The 20,481-nt window shown below is 34.6% G+C and overlaps 1 protein-coding gene and 1 non-coding gene across 5 annotated transcripts; one reads left to right on the top strand and one right to left on the bottom strand.

Annotated features, from left to right (window-relative positions):
* Positions 1-6,193: 6,193 nt before the first annotated feature.
* Positions 6,194-12,729, top strand: LOC108484394 (filament-like plant protein). Of its 4 annotated transcripts, none has more exons than XM_053020203.1 (5): positions 6,194-6,578; positions 6,832-7,042; positions 8,448-8,625; positions 9,212-10,569; positions 12,090-12,729. In XM_053020203.1, the coding sequence occupies exons 2-5, from the start codon at positions 6,929-6,931 to the stop codon at positions 12,477-12,479; spliced, it is 2,040 nt and encodes a 679-aa protein (XP_052876163.1). In that variant the 5' UTR covers positions 6,194-6,578; positions 6,832-6,928; the 3' UTR covers positions 12,480-12,729. The 4 variants fall into 4 exon arrangements, with proteins under 4 accessions (XP_052876163.1, XP_052876165.1, XP_052876164.1 ...); XM_053020205.1 differs by having other exon boundaries at positions 6,195-6,578; positions 6,783-7,042; XM_053020204.1 differs by having other exon boundaries at positions 6,196-6,578; positions 6,736-7,042.
* Positions 12,730-18,803: 6,074 nt separating this feature from the next.
* LOC128283297 (small nucleolar RNA R71) lies at positions 18,804-18,910 on the bottom strand. Its single transcript, XR_008273639.1, has one exon. It is a non-coding gene; the product is annotated as a small nucleolar RNA R71 (small nucleolar RNA).
* Positions 18,911-20,481: the final 1,571 nt, after the last annotated feature.

Here is a 20,481-nt window from a genome sequence, read left to right as displayed (position 1 = left end):
AAGGGACTCTAAAATTACAGTGGGGCAAGCTTTCCGAGCAAAATGTGATTGTTTCTTTGACTTTTCTGTCAAGAATACCAGCCGAACAAGATGCCAGCGTAATACGTTAGCGATAATGTCCTAATGAACAACGCACGATGATACCTTAAGCCTTTTTAAGGGCTCATGACATTTCTACATTCATATAATAACACATCTAGTTAGGAGCATTTGATTCATTTCAATCATAGCATCCTAATTATTTGACACATTCATAACACATCTAGTTAGGAGCATTTGATTCATTTCGATCATAGCATCCTAATTATTTGACATAAGCATAGATATATGGAACTGATTCTACAGGTGATGTCCCTAGAATCAGTGAATTCACAAGCCTTAAGCCCCTAAGCAATAGGGTAACAGTGAAGATTTCTGATCTTAACCCCTAGCAAGAGGGAAGCAGATTGAAGACGAAGGGTCTTAAACCCCTAATCGGTAGGGTAACAGATCAATTGCAGATCTTATCTCCTAAGCAAGAGGGAAACAGATCAAGATGAAGATCTTAACCCCCTAAGCAGTAGGGAAACAGATTGAAGATGAAGATCTTAACCCCCAAGCAAGAGGGAAACAGATCGAAGATGATGGGCTTTAACCCCCAAGCGATGAGGGTAACAAGCGAATTTACAAGCCTTAAACCCTAAGCGGTAGGGTGGCGGTGAAGATTTACAGATCTTAACCCCCTAAGTAGTAGGGAAACAGATAAAAAATGATGGGCTTTAACCCCCTAAGCAATAGGGTAACAAGCCGGATTTACAAGCCTTAAACCCCTAAGCAGTAGGGTAACAGGCTGAAGATTTACAAACCTTAACCCCCTAACCAGTAGGGTAACACGTTGAATTTACAGATCTTAACCCCTTAAGCAGTTGGGAAATAGATCGAAGATGATGGGCCTTAAACCCCTAAGTAGTAGGGTAACAAGCTGGAAATTACAAATTTATTTTTCCCTGAAATGGCATTGGAGCGGCTAAAAGCCACAACAGATCTCCTTGAAGTTTCAGCAAACCTCTTCTTCCAGAAATGGCATTGGAGAGGCTAAAAGCCAAAGCAGATCTCCTTGAAGTTTCAGTGAAAGAAGATCAAAACAAGTCTTATCTCCCTGAAGTTGCAGAGGAGCAGACCGAAGATAGCAGATCTGACATTCCTGTGCTTACAGTGAAGCAGATCTAAGATTTCAGCATGGCATCCCTGTGCTTATAGGGAACAAGTTGAAAACAACAAATTTGGGATCCCTGTGCTTATAGGGAACAAATCGAAGATAGCAGATCTGATATTCCTGTGCTTACAGTGAAGCAGATCAAATATTTCAGCATGGCATCCCTGTGCTTATAGGGAACAAGTTGAAAACATCAGATTTGGCATCCCTGTGCTTATAGGGAACAAATCGAAGATAGCAGATCTGACATTCTGTGCTTACAGTGAAGCGGATCAAAGATTTCAACATGGCATCCACGTGCTTATAGGGAACAAGTTGAAAAGCAAGCAGATTTGGCATCCCTTGCTTATAGGGAACAGATCGAAGATAGCAGATCTGACATTCCTGTGCTTACAGTGAAGCAGATTGAAGATTTCAGCATGGCATCCTTGTGCTTATAGGGAACAAGTTGAAAACATCAGATTTGGCATCCCTGTGCTTATAGGGAACAAATCGAAGATAGCAGATCTGACATTCCTGTGCTTACAGTGAAGCAGATCAAAGATTTCATCATGGCATCCCTGTGCTTATAGGGAACAAGTTGAAAACATCAGATTTGGCATCCTTGTGCTTATAGGGAACAAGTTGAAAACATCAGATTTGGCATCCCTGTGCTTATAGGGAACGGATCGAAGATAGCAGATCTGACATTCCTGTGCTTACAGTGAAGCAGATCAAAGATTTCAGCATGGCATCCCTGTGCTTATAGGAAACAAGTTGAAAACATCAGATTTGGCATCCCTGTGCTTATAATCTCTGTGCTTATAGGGAACAAGTTGAAAACAACAGATTTGGCATCCCTGTGCTTATAGGGAACGGATCGAAGATAGCAGATCTAACATTCCTGTGCTTACAGTGAAGTAGATCGAAGATTTCAGCATGACATCCCTGTGCTTATAGGGAACAAGTTGAAAACAACAAATCTGACATTCCTGTGCTTACAGTAAAGCAGATCAAAGATAGCGGATATCGCCTTCCTGAGTTGCAGTGAAGCAGATTGAAGCCGTCAAGAGGCCATTTTAAAGAAGATCAAGAACTCAAGACTCGGCGAGCCCTGGCAAAATTGGTCTTTTTGTAGTCTTTGCTCCATTATCGTTACACGATAATGAGCAAAGAGGGGCAGCTGTAAGACCCAAATTTTGCCCGAGACCCAATAAAACCAAACCCGAATTAAACCTAGCCTATTATCCAGTTACAAGCCCAAACCCAATTTTGGCCCAACCTAATCCCAACCCAAACACAAAAAATAAATAAATAAATAAATAAATAAAAACCTTGGCCACCTACTCCACCACCTTTGTTGGCCACCCACCTTGGCCACCAACTCCACCACCCTTGGCCACCTAAAGCACCCCAACCACTCCACTTGTAAAATTTGGCTATAAAAGCCATTCAAGACTTTGTTTTAGAGGTGGGTTTTGGTTTTTGGAGAAGGATTGTTCTTTGTTTTGGAGGAGGTTTTTTGTTTTTGGAGGTGTTTTTTGTTTTTTGGAAAGAAGGTTATTTTGTTTCTTGGAAAGGCTAGTTTTGGAGATTAATCAAAGATCAAAGCAAAAGAGGTTTTTTTGTCTATTCTTATCTTTAGTTCTTTGTTTGTTTATTGTTTTCCTTTCAATTTTATTTTGTTTTTTTATCTAAAGTAAAAATAAAAGTAAGAAGCTTACCCATATTTTCATTACGAAAAAGGTTTTTTTGAGGTTCGACATTGATGTAACGGAGGCAAGCTCGCTCTCGAAAATTCAAGATGTCGTGTCCCAACTTACTGGATGTGACATTTTATATTGTGAGACGAGAAGGTCCTTAACATTTGAGCATTTTCTTTACAATGAGGATCGTATTTTAAATTCTTTCAAGTTTTCAAATTTTCGACACTATGACACTAATTAATCAACTAGGTACCAATTTTGGGCGATCGAGGGTGCTAATCCTTCCTCGTATGAATCGACTCCGAACTCATTTTCGATTTTCAAGACCAAAATTATCGTTTTAGTAAATCTTAACTTTTATTAAAATGATTAACTTAAGGTGATCCGATCACACCTAAAAAGATTGGTGACGACTCCTGTTTTCGTTTTTTTTTCTCCAAGTCGATACCTGTTTTTTTCAAAAAAATGGTTACGACATTGAGCATAAGCCACAAAATAGATCCAATAATTAAAAGAAATAGCTCTTTTAAAATTACTATAAGAAATAATTATTTAAATTGATTTCTTTTGCAAAATATAGAAATAAAACTAAGGTTTAATTCATAAATTGATACATAAACTATATTATTTTTCTCAAATTAGTATTTAAATTTTTTTATCATAAGTAACACATAAACTATTTTTTTCCAAATTGGTACCCTATTAGTCAACCGTCAATGAAAACTGTTGGACCTATTAGAAAGATAAAAGACAACCAATTAAAAACTACAGTATTGCATAAAAAGAAAAATAAATATTATTTTCTCTTTATATAAATAAATGTTATTTTCTCATTATATATATATATATATTTACTTTGTATTTTTTTCTCTTCTCCTTTCTCCCACATTTTTCCCATCTCTCTCAAAAAAACCCGACAGCCACCATGCAATCCACCCTTCATCGATGCCTATCACTGTCACCGACCACGGTGAAGATGCACTTTAACCTGCTTTCACTACTACAAAATTGAAAACTTTAAAAGAATTTGTTATATGAAATATTTTTTGATAATTTGTTATATATAATAATTTTTTCTTATATGATTATATTTTATGTAAGAAAAACTAGCGTTGATTGATTTTTTTAATTAACCAAAATAGTTAGTATATTTTAAATATATTAGACACCTTTTTTGGTCCTTGTTGCCCCCCATTCATGAAGGGATTTGAATCACACTTTCCAAAGTGGTGCACCAACTTTCCTTCTCAAATCATAAATTTTCAAATCAATGTTTCTTCTAACCTATTTTTCATCGTGAATGAAAATCAATTAAATAATTACATTATGCAAAATATGATAAAAATTAAAATATAAACTATTGAAATTGTCAAAATAAAATTTATAGAAAGAAAATTAAGTATATAGGTCCAATTAGAAAAATACATTTTATTATTAAGATATTGTTTTCATAAAATTTAAAATTTATTAAATACATAGCATTTAATAAGACAAATCGTAAGTCTAAAAATTAGACTATACAAAACAATTTCCATTTTTTTTAGTAAATGCCTTGATTTTAATATATAGATTCAACTGTTGATTAAGTCTTAACTCTATTAGTACCAATATTATTGTTAGTACAGGAGGATATGGATTCTAATGCGTTTGAGTACATATTATTCTTGTATGTAAGGATTGAGAAAGAGTTATTAACAACTTAAAAGAAAGAGAAATGATAAAAATCTATAATAAAACTAATATTAAAAATATAAAACTCTCTAACAGTTTCTCTTTTTCTACATATGGTAGAGCAATAATTATTTTTGTTTAAAAAGAAAAAAAAAACCAAAATAATTGATTCAATCTGAAATCAGGGGGAGAGAATTACGCCTAACATATTTGAAAATTGGTAATAAAGACGGACCAAGATTTGGAAAAACCAAAAAAGAAAAAAAAAAGAAAAAAAAAAGAAAAGAGAATGAATACAAAATACAACTAATCTAAAATATTAATATTATAATAATAATAATTTCTGTCATAAAGGGCAGCCGCCCACTTTGCATTAGACGTCCCCAGCTTTCTATCATTTATTTTCAATCATTGATGTAGAATAATCCTTTTACCGTTTCCAAAAATAAAAATAGATTATTTCCTAGTTTTATCCCTCCACTTTCAGAAGTTTATTTCTTTGTTTTAATTTATCAAAATTAGATCATTGCACTTTATTAAATTTGATAATTTCAATTTTAATCTCTTTTAATAATCAATTGTTTAATTTATGTCTTTTAGCTAGTTAATTGATGAAAAATTTACATTTTGACCCTCCAAAAATAAACAATTCAATTTAAGTTCTTCAAACAAAAAGATAGCTTTGACCACTCTAAAAAATAATTATTTTATCTTGATTTTTTTAAAAATTTTGTTTGCTTCGCCCTTAATTCCTTACATATAAATTACTAACTGTTGATTTCTAGGTCAAAATTTAACAAGGAGATTTAGCACTATTATTCAATTGGACTAACTCCTCAATTTTTTTTATATAAAATAATAGAGTTTAATTATGAGAAAATAGAGTGATTAATTTATCAGATTTCATAAAATAAGGGGGTAAAATTTAGAATTAAACTTTAATATAAAAAACTATAAATGTTTGCTTTTTTTGAAAAGAGCATAAAATCCCTTTCGATAAATGTGCACGTTTTTATGCTGCAGGTGCGTTTCCCTGCATTTTCTACTGACATTTCTCTCTCCTATTCTCCGCTTATTCGTGTGTTTTTTGGAGTGTTTAAATTTGTTAATTATTTTAATCTAATTAACAAATTTAATCAATGGTTATTCTTTTTTAATTAATTTATTAACTAATAAATTTGTAAAGGCTTGAAATTGTTTTTCTTGGCTATTTTTATCGATTTGTTTAATTTTCGGCACATGTGTTGGATACTTTTTGTTTGGATTGTGACATACAAAAAAGGAATTTCATTCTTATCGAGTTAATTTTATTTGGATGGTTCGTTTTGGAATGTTTTTGAAATTTATATTTATTCTAATAAATTTTGATGTCACATTTTGATTTGGTTTCTTAAATATTATTTCTTGAAATTAATTATGAATTTAATAAAAAACGAGTGTTCCAAAATAATCCTTCATTCCAAAAAGAAAAAAAATCAAAAATAATAAATATAATTTTTAAAATAAAATTGTCGTGAAGATATTTCAAAATTTTTAAAAGAAGTTAGATAAAATAAAACTTCAAATTTTGCATATTCAAAAGAAATAAATTAATACTAAATAATTTTTGGTACATATTCAATTTTTTTTATAATTTACGGTTTTCCATTTTATTTGTATAAAATAAAATTGCTGCAGATACTAAGTGCGATGAAGGAATAAATGAAGGAGTTAAAGTAATAAGTAGTTGGATTAAATTGCAATAATTGTGAGTTAATATTGAATAGGTTTAAGCAAAGGTAGGAAATGGCGGGCAAGGAGTAGGAGGAATAGGCGATTAGCCATTAGCCTTAGCTGTCTGTCTCTTAAGGATTTAATTTGGTTTGATGGGCTAAATAGCCATAAATGTGAAACTGAAAAGAGGGAAATTGGAGGTTCTAAAGTCCTTGTCTGCCTTTCTATATCTATCTTTCTCAGTCTCCCAGCAATGAATGGCGTAAAATTTGGGAGATTTTGATTTGGATTTCGCTATTCGGGATTCTGGATAGGTGACTTTCTCTCTCACTGTGACCTTCAATTATTTTCTAAGACTAATATTTTACTACTAATTATTTACTGTTCTCCCTTTTTAATTCTTTATTATTAGCAGTGTTTATGCATTAATTATATGATTATAGAAAACATTTCATTTTTTGCTTCTTGGAGGTTAGATTGTCCATTGAGAGTGGATTCTAAGCAAAGTCTCGTCTCAGATTATATTCAAAGAAAAAAAAGTTACCTCGATTCTTGTTCATCCAACAGTTCGACAACAACAGCAACAACAACAACCAAAAAGTTATGGATTAAACCAAGCACTGAACTGAATTGAATTGAATTGTGCTCTGTGTTGGAGTTGAAGATGGATAGAAGGAGTTGGCTATGGAGAAGAAAGTCGACAGAGAAGAGTCCAGGCGAAACTGATAGTTCAGGAGGTTCCATTTCATCTTTTTCTGAAAGATTCTCTGATGAGCAGGTATATATCTTTTTTCTTTATTTGGTTTTCTTTGTCATTGTCAATTTATTTGGAAAGATTAATATCCTGCAATTTTGTTGAATGGATTCTTCAATTGTGTTGTAAGTATGTCCCTTCTTTGTATTTTGATGGACTCGTATGAAAAAAATTCGGGTTATTTTTGTTGTTGTAAATTGAATGATATCCAATGTTGTTTAACCAGAATTAACTCAAGTTGGTTGTTAGCCCCTTGATGATCCTCTAGGCTGCTTATTTCAAATTTATTATCATTCTCAAACTCTGATGAGAGTTGAGACCAATAATTGAGTCTGGACATTCTTGCTTAGGCAATCAGTTAGCTCCATCTACTTTTGTCTTTTAAATGTTTCCTTTAAGGAGCTCAAGTTTTGCTGAAAATGTTCTTGGATGCTTTTCCTTTTTGGTTAATCTCTGCATTTTTGTTGCTTTGATTCATTAATTATACTTTTTGCTACAATTTTATAGAGAATGTACCAGGAAGTTCTAGTCTTCTTGTGTTTATGAGCATAGTTGGACTCAATTTTATAAGAAGGCAATTCTTAAGAGCAAGAAGACTGGAGCAATAGCATTGAAAAATATGAAGTTTTCATTGTTGCCCGTCTTTAGTTTCATTTGCGCTTGAATATCACTTGTGAGACATCGCTTCTGATTTACGTTAGAAAGAGTGATTAACCTTAAGGCATTGAAGACCTCGAGAGCTTGAGAAGCTAAAAATATTTGGTTTGAGCACTCAAGAATGATTCAGGAATTCTTTATAAGCTTTTCAAAGCTAAGTTAATATTCTTGAAGTGTCTAGTTTTCCTTTCTTAGTAAAAGGAAATTGTCATTGGACCTGTGAAGCCATAGGAGCCTTCAATCACCTTTAACATACGGAAAGGAATTATAGATCACTATTGCATTAGGTTCTTGCAAAGTTTAGAAGGCTGTTTTCGAAGTTTTCCCTAGCCGTAGGTTAGTTTTAAGCAGCCTTGTTTATTACACAAGCATGATTGATCAGACTTTAGTTCCTTCTAGACTTAAGGAAATAAATGATGGTAGTGGGTATGTATTTAAGGTGAGCCAGAAGGTGCTCTTTGGATGATTCAGGCTTGTGCTCATCTGTCACCAGTTTTATCTTTCCTATTTTTTCAATGAATTCAAATATCTTGGACTTTATGTATAGTTTGTCTTTATAATACGTTATACGGTGACCTACGTAACCTGTAAAAAAGGTCCTTGATTGTTGTATTATGTTCTTGTCTTAATAATTTTCTTCTCACATGATGATAGAGATGTGAGGCTGGTTTTAGAGTTATATGTTCCGTTTGTATGTTTGTATGTAGTAATAATGTCTTTAGTTTCTGCTGGTCTGGTTTGGAGACAATCTGATCTTTCTTTGTTTTCAAAGGCTAGCGCCACCATTAGTTCTCAATCACTGGAAGTTACATCAAAAGCTGTACCTGTTGATGAAGAAAGCAACAATGTGAGATCTCTAACAGAGAAATTATCTACTGCTCTTATGAATATCAGTGCCAAAGAAGAGTTGGTTAAGCAGCATGCTAAAGTTGCAGAAGAAGCTGTCTCAGGTATCGTTATTCTAAAAATTTATTATTGTAGTGAGAAAAATAACATTAAAATCAGCACAATCTTAAACAAATTGTTTTGAATAGCACAGGTTTTTACAATCATGATCTCCCCTCTAATTAGAAGACTATGTGGATATGTCACAGTAGTACTGTATTCCTATTTGAATTACATTTTAGTCAAAAAATCAAATCGATATGTATGATGGTGCGGAAAATGGCAGCAAATATAGCTTCTATGTTCATCTATTTATTAAAGAAGGTCGCCCGAATGGTATTTTACCTCCTTTTTTGTTTCATTGGCTGTGATTTACTGATATACAGCTGCAAGGGGGATAAGAAAATAAAACAGAGAATGATAGAAAAACTTTTTGAGAGATGAAATGTTTACAGAATAAACAACTTAGTAGTTCTATTCATGTTTGTGGTCAACTAATGAGTAATAGTTTTTTCTTGGTAGCACGTTTCTCTTGGAAGTTTAGGGTTCTTCTTCTCTCTCTCTCTCTCTATATATATATATATATATATGAAAATCTGCTGCAACAGAGAAGTTAACTGCTTGCTTTATTTTTCTTGAATATGAAATTAGGCTGGGAGAAAGCTGAAAAGGATGTAGTAGCTTTGAAGCAACAGCTTGATGCTGCTATGAAGAAAAATGCAGCACTTGAAGATCGAGTTGGTCATCTGGATGGGGCACTCAAGGAATGCGTTAGACAACTTAGGCAAGCAAGGGAAGAGCAAGAGCGGAAAATCCATGAAGCTGTTTCCAAGAAATGTCATGAGTGGGAATCTTCCAAGTCTGAGCTTGAGAGTCAGCTTCTGAATCTCAAGGCCCAACTTGAAACCGCCAAAAGTGACGCTGCTGCCTCAGTTGATCCTGACCTTCAACTGAAGCTTGATGCATGTGAGAAAGAAAATTCAGCCCTTAAACTTCAGCTCCATTCTCGAGCTGAGGAGCTAGAACGTAGGATTATTGAGAGGGACCTGAGCACTCAAGCAGCTGAAACTGCCAGCAAACAGCATTTGGACAGCATAAAGAAGTTGGCTAAGCTTGAAATCGAGTGCCGCAGGCTAAAAGCCATTGCTCGTAAAGCATCGCCTGCTAATGATCAGAAGTCTTACACTGCCTCCTCAATTTGTGTTGAATCTTTTACAGATAGCCAATCAGACAGTGGGGAGAGGCTACTTGCTGTTGAAACAGATATGCAAAAGATGAACGGGTTGGAGATGAATGGATGTGATAGAAGCCGCTCAGATGCATGGGCGTCTGCACTCATTACAGAACTCGATCAATTTAGGAAGGAGAAGGCCGTTGGAAGAAACATCATGGCGCCTTCAGTTGAAATCAATCTCATGGATGATTTTCTTGAAATGGAAAGGCTTGCAGCTTTGCCGGATACAGAAAGTGGAAGTGGTTTTAATGATGCCGGTCCGGTATCTTATCAAAACAGTATAGTTGAAAACCCATTGAAGGCTGATCTTGAAACCTTAGTCCACCGAGTTGCTGAACTAGAGGAGAAGCTAGCACTGACCGAAGAAGAAAAGTCGGAAATGCAGATAGCTTTCACTGAATCTCAAAAACAACTTAAAACATTGCAGAATCAACTAAGTGAAGCTGAGATAAGGTTCAAAGATGTGCAAACTCAATTAGCTCTTGCTGACAACTCAAAGCAAGCTGCAGAGAAAGAAGTAAAAGTCGCCAACATGAATCGACAAGTGGCAGAATCAAGACTTAGAGATGCTGAAACTGAAATAAAGACTTTAATGTCGAAAGTGACTTCGTTAGAAGAAGCATTCGGAAAGGAACAAGCATTGTCTACTGAAAACATGAACAAGTGCAAAGAATTGGAGAACGAACTTTCTAAAATGAAATGTGAAACCAAGCTCCGACGGGAGGCTGAGCTCCAACATGCAGCAAAATATAATGAAGAGTTGAAGGTGCAGCAGGTTAGTTATTTAGTATGCTTATTTTAACTGTAGGTATTGCTCGCATCAAAAGAGAAATCTATTCTTTTAAGAAGCAAAGCTTATATGCAAATGTTAGCTCAAATAGAAACTGCATCACTTCAGTCTATTCTGTAAGTTCGCATTTTCTATTGCATTGCTTCATGTAGGTTCATCTAGAAGAAGTAGGAAGTAATTAAAACCGACTTTGGTTTTTGGTTAAGTCGACTTAAATAATTTTATTAGTGAGTTATTGGTTTCAGTTTTCCAAACCAAATACCAAATAAACTGAATAAACCAACATATATAACCGTTTCCATCTCCTCACCTTAAACCCAATACCCATACCCATACTAAAATAGTTTGGTTTGGTTAGGTTAAGTCGGTTGAGGATGCTATGGTCGGTCATTTCAGTCGGTTCTGGTGCTTCAACCAGTTTAATTGATATTTTCTACATAAAAACTGAACTGGTCAAACCGATGTTTTGCTCACCCTCTACTTTTTAGCATCGATGTCCAATATAATGCTGTAAAATGACTGAGATTCTGGAGGTTTAGAATTCTGCATTTGTCTTGAAAAACTGACTTGAGTTTTGCTATTTGTCATGATTTTATATGCTTATGCTACTCTGATTCTTTGTTTCTTTTAGAAACTTGTGTCAGACACATATAAGGATATCACTCTCTGAGTATCTTCCAAATTCATGAAAAAATTTAAGAAAAGCTTAACATACCCTTCTTGGGCAGATACCTGAGTCTGGGTAACATAGTTTTATACTGCCTTAATTTACTAAGCTTTGGATGACTATTAGCTTAATTCCCCAGGTGCAGTGACAATCTTTTTCTCCAATCCATGCACATGCTCATTGTGCAAGTTGCTGTTTGAGTACTGGGGAGTACCAACTTCAAGTGCTGGTTTTTGGTATAAGATGCATAGAGTTTGGTATAAGATGCAACTCTATGTTACTCATACTGGGAGTGAGATTTGGATAGGCCAATCCAAGGGTTAGGATAGCCATCCAGATCAGTAGGTCTAACCTGACCTGACCTAGGTTTGACAAGATAATTTTTACTTCAATTAAAATTTAATAATAAAATTAATATTTTACTTAAAATTATAGAAATATTAATATAAAAAGTTTGCTAGATCACATTCGGTATAAATGGTCTTGGCTAAGAGATTTGAAAATTATTGGGCTACAATCTGACCCAACTTGTGAACATATTTAAATACGGTTATGCATGTTAAATTTTTATCAAGCTTTTAATTCAAGACTGTAAACTAAATTTTTTCTAAAAGTTTTTGATAAGTGATATTTTCAAATCCATATACTAGACAAAGATATTTTAAGAAAAATGCAAGCGAAGATGTGTACGAAGTAAACTGACGTGGGATGTGAGATGGGATTAATGAGCCTTCCATTTTATTTCTACAAAAATTGTTCAAAGAGTGATTGTCAATTGGCACTGTCATTTGTGAATTGTTAGCTGTAACGTTATAAACATGAGAGTGGTTATATGCAGGACAAGGAGCTATCAATTGCAGCCCGTAAATTCGCAGAGTGCCAGAAGACGATTGCTTCACTGGGGCAGCAGTTGAAATCACTTGCGACACTGGAAGATTTTTTGATAGACTCTGATAAGCCATTGGAGCTTGTAGATGGAGGATTAAAATGTACTGGAAACAGTGAGAAACAACCAAAACTGGGTGTTACTGGCATGGAATTTCCTAGAAGAGACTCTCCTGAGTTTTCTAAAATTGTAGGTGAGTATACTAAATCTTCAGAGAATCAGAATAGCAATGCTATTATCAAGGAATCTACATTACCAGTTAAACCTGTCATCCTCTCTAACAGAACTCGAACCGGTTTTGGGAATATTTTCCCTCGCAGTAGGAGTGGGAAACCGATTTGAATATCTGTTGTCACTCATATTTGGTTTTAGACCCAAATCTTTAGCTTGTGAAGCACCAGGTATATATAAAAAACGCTCAAAACGAAAAGTAATTACGAAAAGTAATTACTCAAAGAAAATTAGTATACAAATATAGCATTTTTTTTTCCATGTTTTCACTTTCCCTTATATTTATAAGGTTGTTAGTATTGTTTTGTCTTATTTCATTATCTTATAATGATAAAATAATAAACTTCGAATTTTATCTCCATTTTTCTATTATATCAATGGATTAAAATGAATTATTTTTCTTTCCCTCATTAAACTAAGCATGTTCAAAGGTTAAGAAATTCGAATGAGTCCAAAAATTTATATGTTAATAATAGAGTTTTACTAAAAATAAAAGACTTTAAAAAATAAATTTGAAATAAAATATTCATTTGGATAAAAGCTTCAAGCTTAGCCCTAACATTTAAGGTTGAAGCTCAATTCAAACTGTCTTTTGTTTTCACTTATGTCAAGCATTACACCCATATTTTTACGTAATTAATTAATTATATTAATTAATTGTATATTTTATTTTGTTTTGTAAACATCTCCTAATATATATTATGAAAGTATTAAAAATAAAAGAAGATAAGAAATGAATATACCGAATAATCACAAAAGTACGATTTACTATACTGATTAAGAATAAAATCACAAACCCAAATCGTCTACATACCAACAATACTATAGCCCCAAAGGTTAGAGGATAAGCGAAATGCTTAACAACTTGGCTGTTTTTTTTCTAAACAAAAACGTGGGGTGAAAGTAAAGGGACTTTTCACCTTTTTAACCTCACGAACTGCTATCTGCAGTTTCTTTTCAGATTTTTTATTTTCAAATGTAAAGTGCAAGAAAACTGATCTATTATGTGAGGAGTTTTAAGTACATTATGAACGTCTACACTAACATTTTCCACCTGTACGTAATTGTCACCTATTCTCACACTTAAGTATTAAGACATCATTATCTCTTTTTATTTTTCTTTAAGTTTCATATAGAAAGTAGGTCGCGTAATCAACATACATTATTTTTGAGAGCTGGCTACCATATAACTGTTAGGTGTATGTGGCAGCTCGTGAATATAAGTAAAATTTGCATGCAATAGCACAGATTCATTTAGTTCCATTTCCAATTGTTCATGATCTATTTTATTATTAAAATGATAATCAACATTTTGTATTCACAAAATTGTTCACTATTAGAACATAATTTGTCCGTCTATTAATACAACTGAATGAGACACTATAATAATCTTTCCTTTTCCTCAAATCTCTCTATTTCAATTCAACTACTCTCTAGATATATTTCGTTAAATCAAATCATACTTGATCATTGATAGCATACTAAGATAGCTAACATTTAACTAAAATATAAAAAATGGTCAAAGGTCATAAGAGTACGTTATAGAGATATCTAATTGATCTCATGGGTCTCGCACAACTTAAAAGCAAAGATTGAATCTTCTATTACCCATATTGGTCATTCCATGCACATGTGGTATGAAACACATGCTACTGCATTACTTTCCCTTTTCTTGGGGCGTATGTCTGTTATTAATATTTCAATACCATACAAGTAATAGTTTAGATATACTCAGTATCTAACTTGATTTCAATACCATACAAATAATTTATGCAAATTACTATTTATTAACCGAGATCATTCAAAATGTTCCCTAATTGAACCTTCGAGGTCCAATACGAGCATTAAAATTAAGTCGGGACTTAATCGGGGACTCTAAGAATTTTTCACGGGATTACAAAAATTTTCCAAGGTGCAAGGCTCACACGCTCGTGTGGTCCAAGGGACACGCCTGTGTGACCCTGGGACACGCCCATGCTAGAGGCGGTGTTCGACCCTGTGTAACTCTCTGACTTGTGCACACGGCCATCCTACACACCTATGTGCTAGGCCGTGTGGTTAATTAATTCAATTCAAAATTAAGTGTAGGTTTCACATGGCCATGACACACGCCTGTGTTATAGGCCGTGTAGCACACACAGCTGAGACATACACTTGTGTCTCTCTGCCCGTGTACTCAATTCTAAGCATTCTGTTTCTCAAAATTAAGGTGCAAGGGACACACGGCCTAACTACATGCCCATGTTACTGTAACATCCTGAATTAGGGTCTAGTTAGAACAGTGGTTTCGAGACCACAAATTTGAAATAGAAATAATTATTTTATGATTATTTGATGGTACATGATATGATTTCATGTTTGTGTGAAATTTTCATGCAGAAATTCTATGCCTAAAGTGTCTAATTTGACTCTAGGGACTAAATTGAATAAGTTGTAAAACTTGTGTTCTAGAAGCTTCAAGCATGAAATTGCATTGGATCATTAATTAGAGGTTCTTAAATAGAAATTTGACCAAGTTTTAAAATTTTGGACAAAATGAATAGGAAAAATTGGAAAGAAAGGCCTTAAGGGCATTTTTATCTTTTGGTAAATAAAAGAATAAAAAGGGAAAAGTCAAGTCAAAATTGTGTCCATCTTCCTCCTTGTGTGCCGAAATTTGCAAGGGTTCCATAGCTAGGGTTTTCAACTTTTCAAGCTTGATTGTAAGTGCTCTCTAGCCCCGTTTTTTATGTTCTTTGTATTTTTGAAGTCATTGAAGCATGATCTATCCATTTCTAGCCATATTTTGAGCTAGGGTTCATGTATGAAATTTGACCCATTTGTGACATGTTTGTATTTTGATGTTTAATGGAAGAAAATGAAAGATTGATGTGTGTTTAACATCTCTTACTAAGTGATTTTTGATAGAAATGCATAAAAATGACTTGTTTGTAAAAGGTGTAAAAATGAGTAGTAAAAATGTGAAATAAAGGAAAATGTGGGTTGTATGGGCATGGTATAGGTTCGGCTAGGCTTGAGTAACAAAGAAAATGAACACATTTCATTTTACGAGCTTAGGGATTAATTTGTAAATATGTAAAAGTTTAGGGGAAAATCATAATTTTGCCTAAATATAGTTTTTGGACTGATTTGAATAATGTGATGATTAAATGAGCTGAATTTTCTATTATAGATCAAGAAAAAAGAAGTCTGGACCTAGACTGGAGAAAGAACAATATTTTGGACTAAATCGAATTAATTGTCCATATTTTGTACCGAGATAAGTTCATGTGTAAATAATGCAATGTTGAATCATGTTTTAATGCTTTATTAATGTATGAGTTTTGATGTTTAATTATTCTGACGAGTGAATGAACGACTTTATGGTCAATGAGAATGACACTGTGAACGAGTTCGACGAATACGAGTTATCGAGAAAATCCCATTTGAACCTTAGGAATAATGCAGGATACAATGTGACATGTCACTAGGAACTATGAGATTATGAGCTCATGAAATTATATGTATATGTGATTTTGTGAATCCAGGTGCTAGTCTTGTACGTTCTACCGGTGGTTGGGTAGCCCAGCATGTGTTGCCGGTACCTGTCAACTTGTGTGAGCAGCCCAAGTAGTTACGTCTTGACTGTCAGCTTGTGTAAGCAGGCTCATGATTAGCTCAAAAGCGAGCAATGTGTGATTGTGATATGAGGTAGATGTGGCTACGTTTGAAGCACTATATGCAAGTCTTCCGGGTATCCGATAGTATTCTGAGTGTTCAATGGGTAAACTTGTGAGTTATTCGACAAGTAAGTCAAATATGAGGAAATATGACAATGTCTTACGAGTTGGTACAGGTATGTACGGAAAACTCATATGAATGAGCTCGGTATGTGATGAGCTTTTGGTAAGATTGAAAATGTGTAGGTTATGTCTTCCAATTTAAGCTATGCCTATGAATTTATGATAACACATAAGTAAACTATGTTATGTCAATGGTATTTATATATATGATCATGTTGCTATTTATTTGCATGTGAACTTACTAAGCTTTATGCTTACTCCCCTCTCTTTTTCATTTTCTTATAGTATTGCCAAGCTAGCTTCGGGATCGAAGGACATCGGAGGCTCGATTACACTATCAACTGGACATTGGCTATAGTTAGTCTCAACATTTTAAGTATGACATGTATAGGGACTTGGTTTTTTTGTTATATGTCATATTGGTCTAGCCAAATGTGTTGGCTTATGGTAATATTTGATTCATTTTGTATATGGCCATGTGATATGGTTTATATTGATTATTTGGGTTGTAACCCTAATAATTATGCATGCATGCAATGTGTTATGCTTGACGTGACTGCTTGTGGATGAGATGTGTGACGAATTGCACATGTGCTAAATGAATGAATCATGGATAATAAGTGATAAACCGTAATTTATACATATTTGCATCCCATGCTCAGCACATTTATGGATGGTTTCTCCTTAAATTTGGTGAATTTGATGCTCCTAATCCTTTAATTTCATGTTTTATACTTAGGTGAGCATAGGAGAGTAAAAAGAGCGAGAAACGGGCCAAAAATAGAGAAAATGGACCCACATGAGAAATCAACACAGCTTGGACTTCCTCACATGGGCGTGTCACATGGCCGTGTCCCTTTGGCAGGATCGAAGCACGACTTACACGGGTAGACTACATGCCCGTGCCTATTCAACAGCCTTGACCACGGGCTGGAGTAATCGTACACGGGCATGTCCCTACCGAGCCCAAGTATAACCCTATTCAGAAAAGGCCAATTTTGAGGGCTCTTAGGCATTCTAAAGCCTATTTAAACACCTGAGGAGGCACTTAGGAAGGGGGACATAGAGTGGGAAGCAAGGAATTACTCAAGGAAAGACGATTGATCCACCTCAGAAGTCGAATTCATCATCAAGACTGAAGATCTTCTTTCAAGTTCCTTCAAGAGTTTTGAGTTTTCTTATGTTTTGTTATCTTTATGCTTTTGAGATGTTTTCTTTCATAAGTATGAACTAAACCCCCTAAATACCTAAGGGGAATGAAACCTAAGACAGATCTTGTTATTATTATTTGAATTGTATGATAAATATTTGACTTGTTCTTAATTATGTGTTCTTAATTCTTGTTTTAATATTCCAGAATATTGATTCAAGTTGATGTTCTTATTCAGAGGAGGAATAGACCCTGTCAAAGAATAAATTTGTCATAATTAAGCGGAGTTGATTGCATGCCAAGAGATAGGGTGATAAGATTTTGCCGGATTAGGGTGAAACCTAATAAGGGGATCCATAGATCGAGTTAATGCAACACGACGTTATTAGTCTCAAGAGAGATAATAATATGACTTAGGGATTTCTACGGATCAAGTCAAATGAATAAATCGTCTGATTCAGAGTCAAATAACAAGTGAAGTCTAGGTGGATTTTTCCTTAGGTATTGTCTTAATCAATCGAATTTTCCTAAAACCTTTTCCCCAATTTCTCTCTGTGCACTCTTAGTTTAGTTAATTAATTTAGATAAACAAATCCCTTAATTTTTAGGCTAGATAATAAAAAGAAAGTAATTACTAGTACTCTTGGTTCCTTTGGGTTCGACAATCCGGTCTTGCTAAAGCTATACTACTGTTCGATAGGTACACTTGCCTTCATCGTGATAATAGTTAGTTTCAAGAACGCTTAATTATAAATTTTTAAAACCTGTCATGAATATCACGTATCAAGTTTTTGGCACCGTTGCAGGGAACTAGAATATTAGGAGCACTCAATTTTTATTACTTTAGCCATTTTACTTTTTTTGCAATTTAAATTTTTATTTTCTTTTCTAATTCTTCATTTATTTTCTTCTGACAGGTTTTTCTAGTTTATGACCAGAAGAAACCCGTTAGGACCATTACTGTTTGATAGTGAGATCGATCGCACAGTTCGCAGAAACTGAAGAGAAATAAGGCGAAGCTTAAGATACTCAGAGGAAGAGCAAGAGGACGATATTTCAACCACAACCGAGGAGATGGCTGAAAACTAAGAAAATCCACTACCTCTTCTGATTGCTGCTAACCAGAATCCTGCTCCACGTACTATGTATGATTATGCTAAACCTTCTTTAACAGGAACTGAATCGAGCATAGTTAGGCCTGCTTTAGTTGCAAATACATTTGAACTGAAACCTAACACAGTTCAAATGATACAACAGTTTGTTAAGTTTGATGGTCTGCAGGACGAGGATCTCAACGCTCACTTGGAAAATTTCTTAGAATTTTGCGACACTTTTAAAATCAACGGTGTTTCTGATGATTCCATCCACTTTCGGTTGTTTATTTTTTAATTGAGGAATAAGGCCAAACAGTGGTTGAAGTCGTTACCACGAGGGTCAATCACTACTTGCGAACAAATGACTGAAAAGTTTTTATTAAAATATTTTCCTCCGGCTAAAATAGCCAAATTACGTAATGATATCTCTTCTTTTATGCAGATGGATTTAGAAACACTCTACGATGCATGAGAGAGATACAAGGACCTTTTGAGAATATGCCTTCACCATGGGTTACCACTTTGGCTACAAGTTCAAACGTTTCATAATGGCCTGAATCCTTCAACTCGATAGATGATCGACGCAGTCACCGGCGAAACCATCAATAAAAAGACACTTGAAGATGCTTATGAATTTATAGAAGAGATGTCACTGAATAATTATCAGTGGCAAGTCATGAGGACAAAGCCAACGAAAACAGCTGGCGTTTTTAACGTCGATTCGGTCACCATGCTCTCTAATCAGGTAGAACTCTTGAATAAGAAAATTGACGGTTTTCTTAGTTCTTCACAGGTTCACCCAGTAATGCAGTGCGAAGCAAGTGGATGTGGATCAAGCAATTCAGATTACCCACCCTATGGCCACAACATGGAGAACGAGCAGTTAAATTACATGGGTAATAATCCTCGATCTCAAAATAATCCTTATAGTAACACTTACAATGCAGGATGGAGGAACCACCCAAATTTCTCATGGGGAGGCCAAGAGAACCAGCGACCACCACCACCTCCAGGCTTCTAACAACCACCCTACCAACAAGAGAAAAAGCGGAACCTTGAGGAGATGATAACAAAATTCATCTCGGTGTCAGAAACTCTTTTTCAGAATACCGAGACAACACTTAAAAATCAACAAGCATCGATCCAAGGGCTCGAAACTCAGATAGGTGAACTCGCTAAATTGATATCTGAACGACCACAAGTAACACTGAATCTAACCCAAGGAGCAAATTAATGCAATTACCATTCAAGATGAGGAAGGGTTAGTTGCACCTGAACCAGAACCGAGGCAAGAAACAATGGTAAGTAAAGGTAAGGGTGATATGGACCACAATGACCAGAAATCGGTAAGTAAAGAATACAAACCTCGTGTGCCATACCCAAATATGACAAGGAAAGACCGCATAGAAGAAAAATTTGGTAAATTCCTTAAATTATTAAAGAAGTTACATGTTAACTTACCATTTATTGAAGCTCTTTCGCAGATGAAACGTAGTCAAATTCTTAAAGGAGCTTTTAACAAATAAGCAGAAGTTGAATGAGGCGTCGCATGTGGAACTAAATACAGTTTGCTCAGCCATACTACAGAATAAGCTGGCCAACAAATTAAATGATCTAGGGAGTTTTACGATTCCTTGTTTAATTGGTAGCCTAGATGTAAATAATACTTTGGCTGATTTAGGGGCTAGTATCAATGTCATGCCTTACAAAATGTTTAATCAACTAGGTCTTGGGAAACCCAAACAAACTAGGATGAGTATTCAATTAGCCGATAAAACAATCAGATTTCCTAGGGGGATTATTAAAGATGTACTCGTTAAAATTGACAAATTTATATTCCCAGTTGATTTCGTTGTTCTAGACATAGAAGATGATAGTAACATTCCTTTAATTTTAGGGAGGCCTTTTTTAGCAACCGTTAGAACAATAATTGATGTTGGCACAAGTGAACTCACACTTCGTCTAGGAGACGAAACAATCACCCTTCAAGCTCGTAATTCAAGTAACACATCGAAAATTGAAGGTGGTTGTATAAATCATTCTACTAAAACTGACCATGTGGTGCAACCTACTTTGAAGGAAATAAG

Source organism: Gossypium arboreum, chromosome 10, assembly GCF_025698485.1.
Source record: "Gossypium arboreum isolate Shixiya-1 chromosome 10, ASM2569848v2, whole genome shotgun sequence".
NCBI lineage: Eukaryota > Viridiplantae > Streptophyta > Magnoliopsida > Malvales > Malvaceae > Gossypium > Gossypium arboreum.
The sequence above is the reverse complement of the archived record's forward strand: the minus strand, read 5'-3'. Positions and strand labels throughout refer to the sequence as shown.

What these genes read in the sequence shown, in the direction of transcription:
- LOC108484394 (XM_053020203.1), top strand. Translation starts at nt 6,929, where the DNA reads ATGGATAGAAGGAGTTGGCTATGGAGAAGAAAGTCGACAGAGAAGAGT. An exon ending in TGCAGAAGAAGCTGTCTCAG is followed by an intron (nt 8,626 to 9,211) that starts GTATCGTTATTC and finishes ATATGAAATTAG; the next exon opens with GCTGGGAGAAAGCTGAAAAG. An exon ending in AAGAGTTGAAGGTGCAGCAG is followed by an intron (nt 10,570 to 12,089) that starts GTTAGTTATTTA and finishes GGTTATATGCAG; the next exon opens with GACAAGGAGCTATCAATTGC.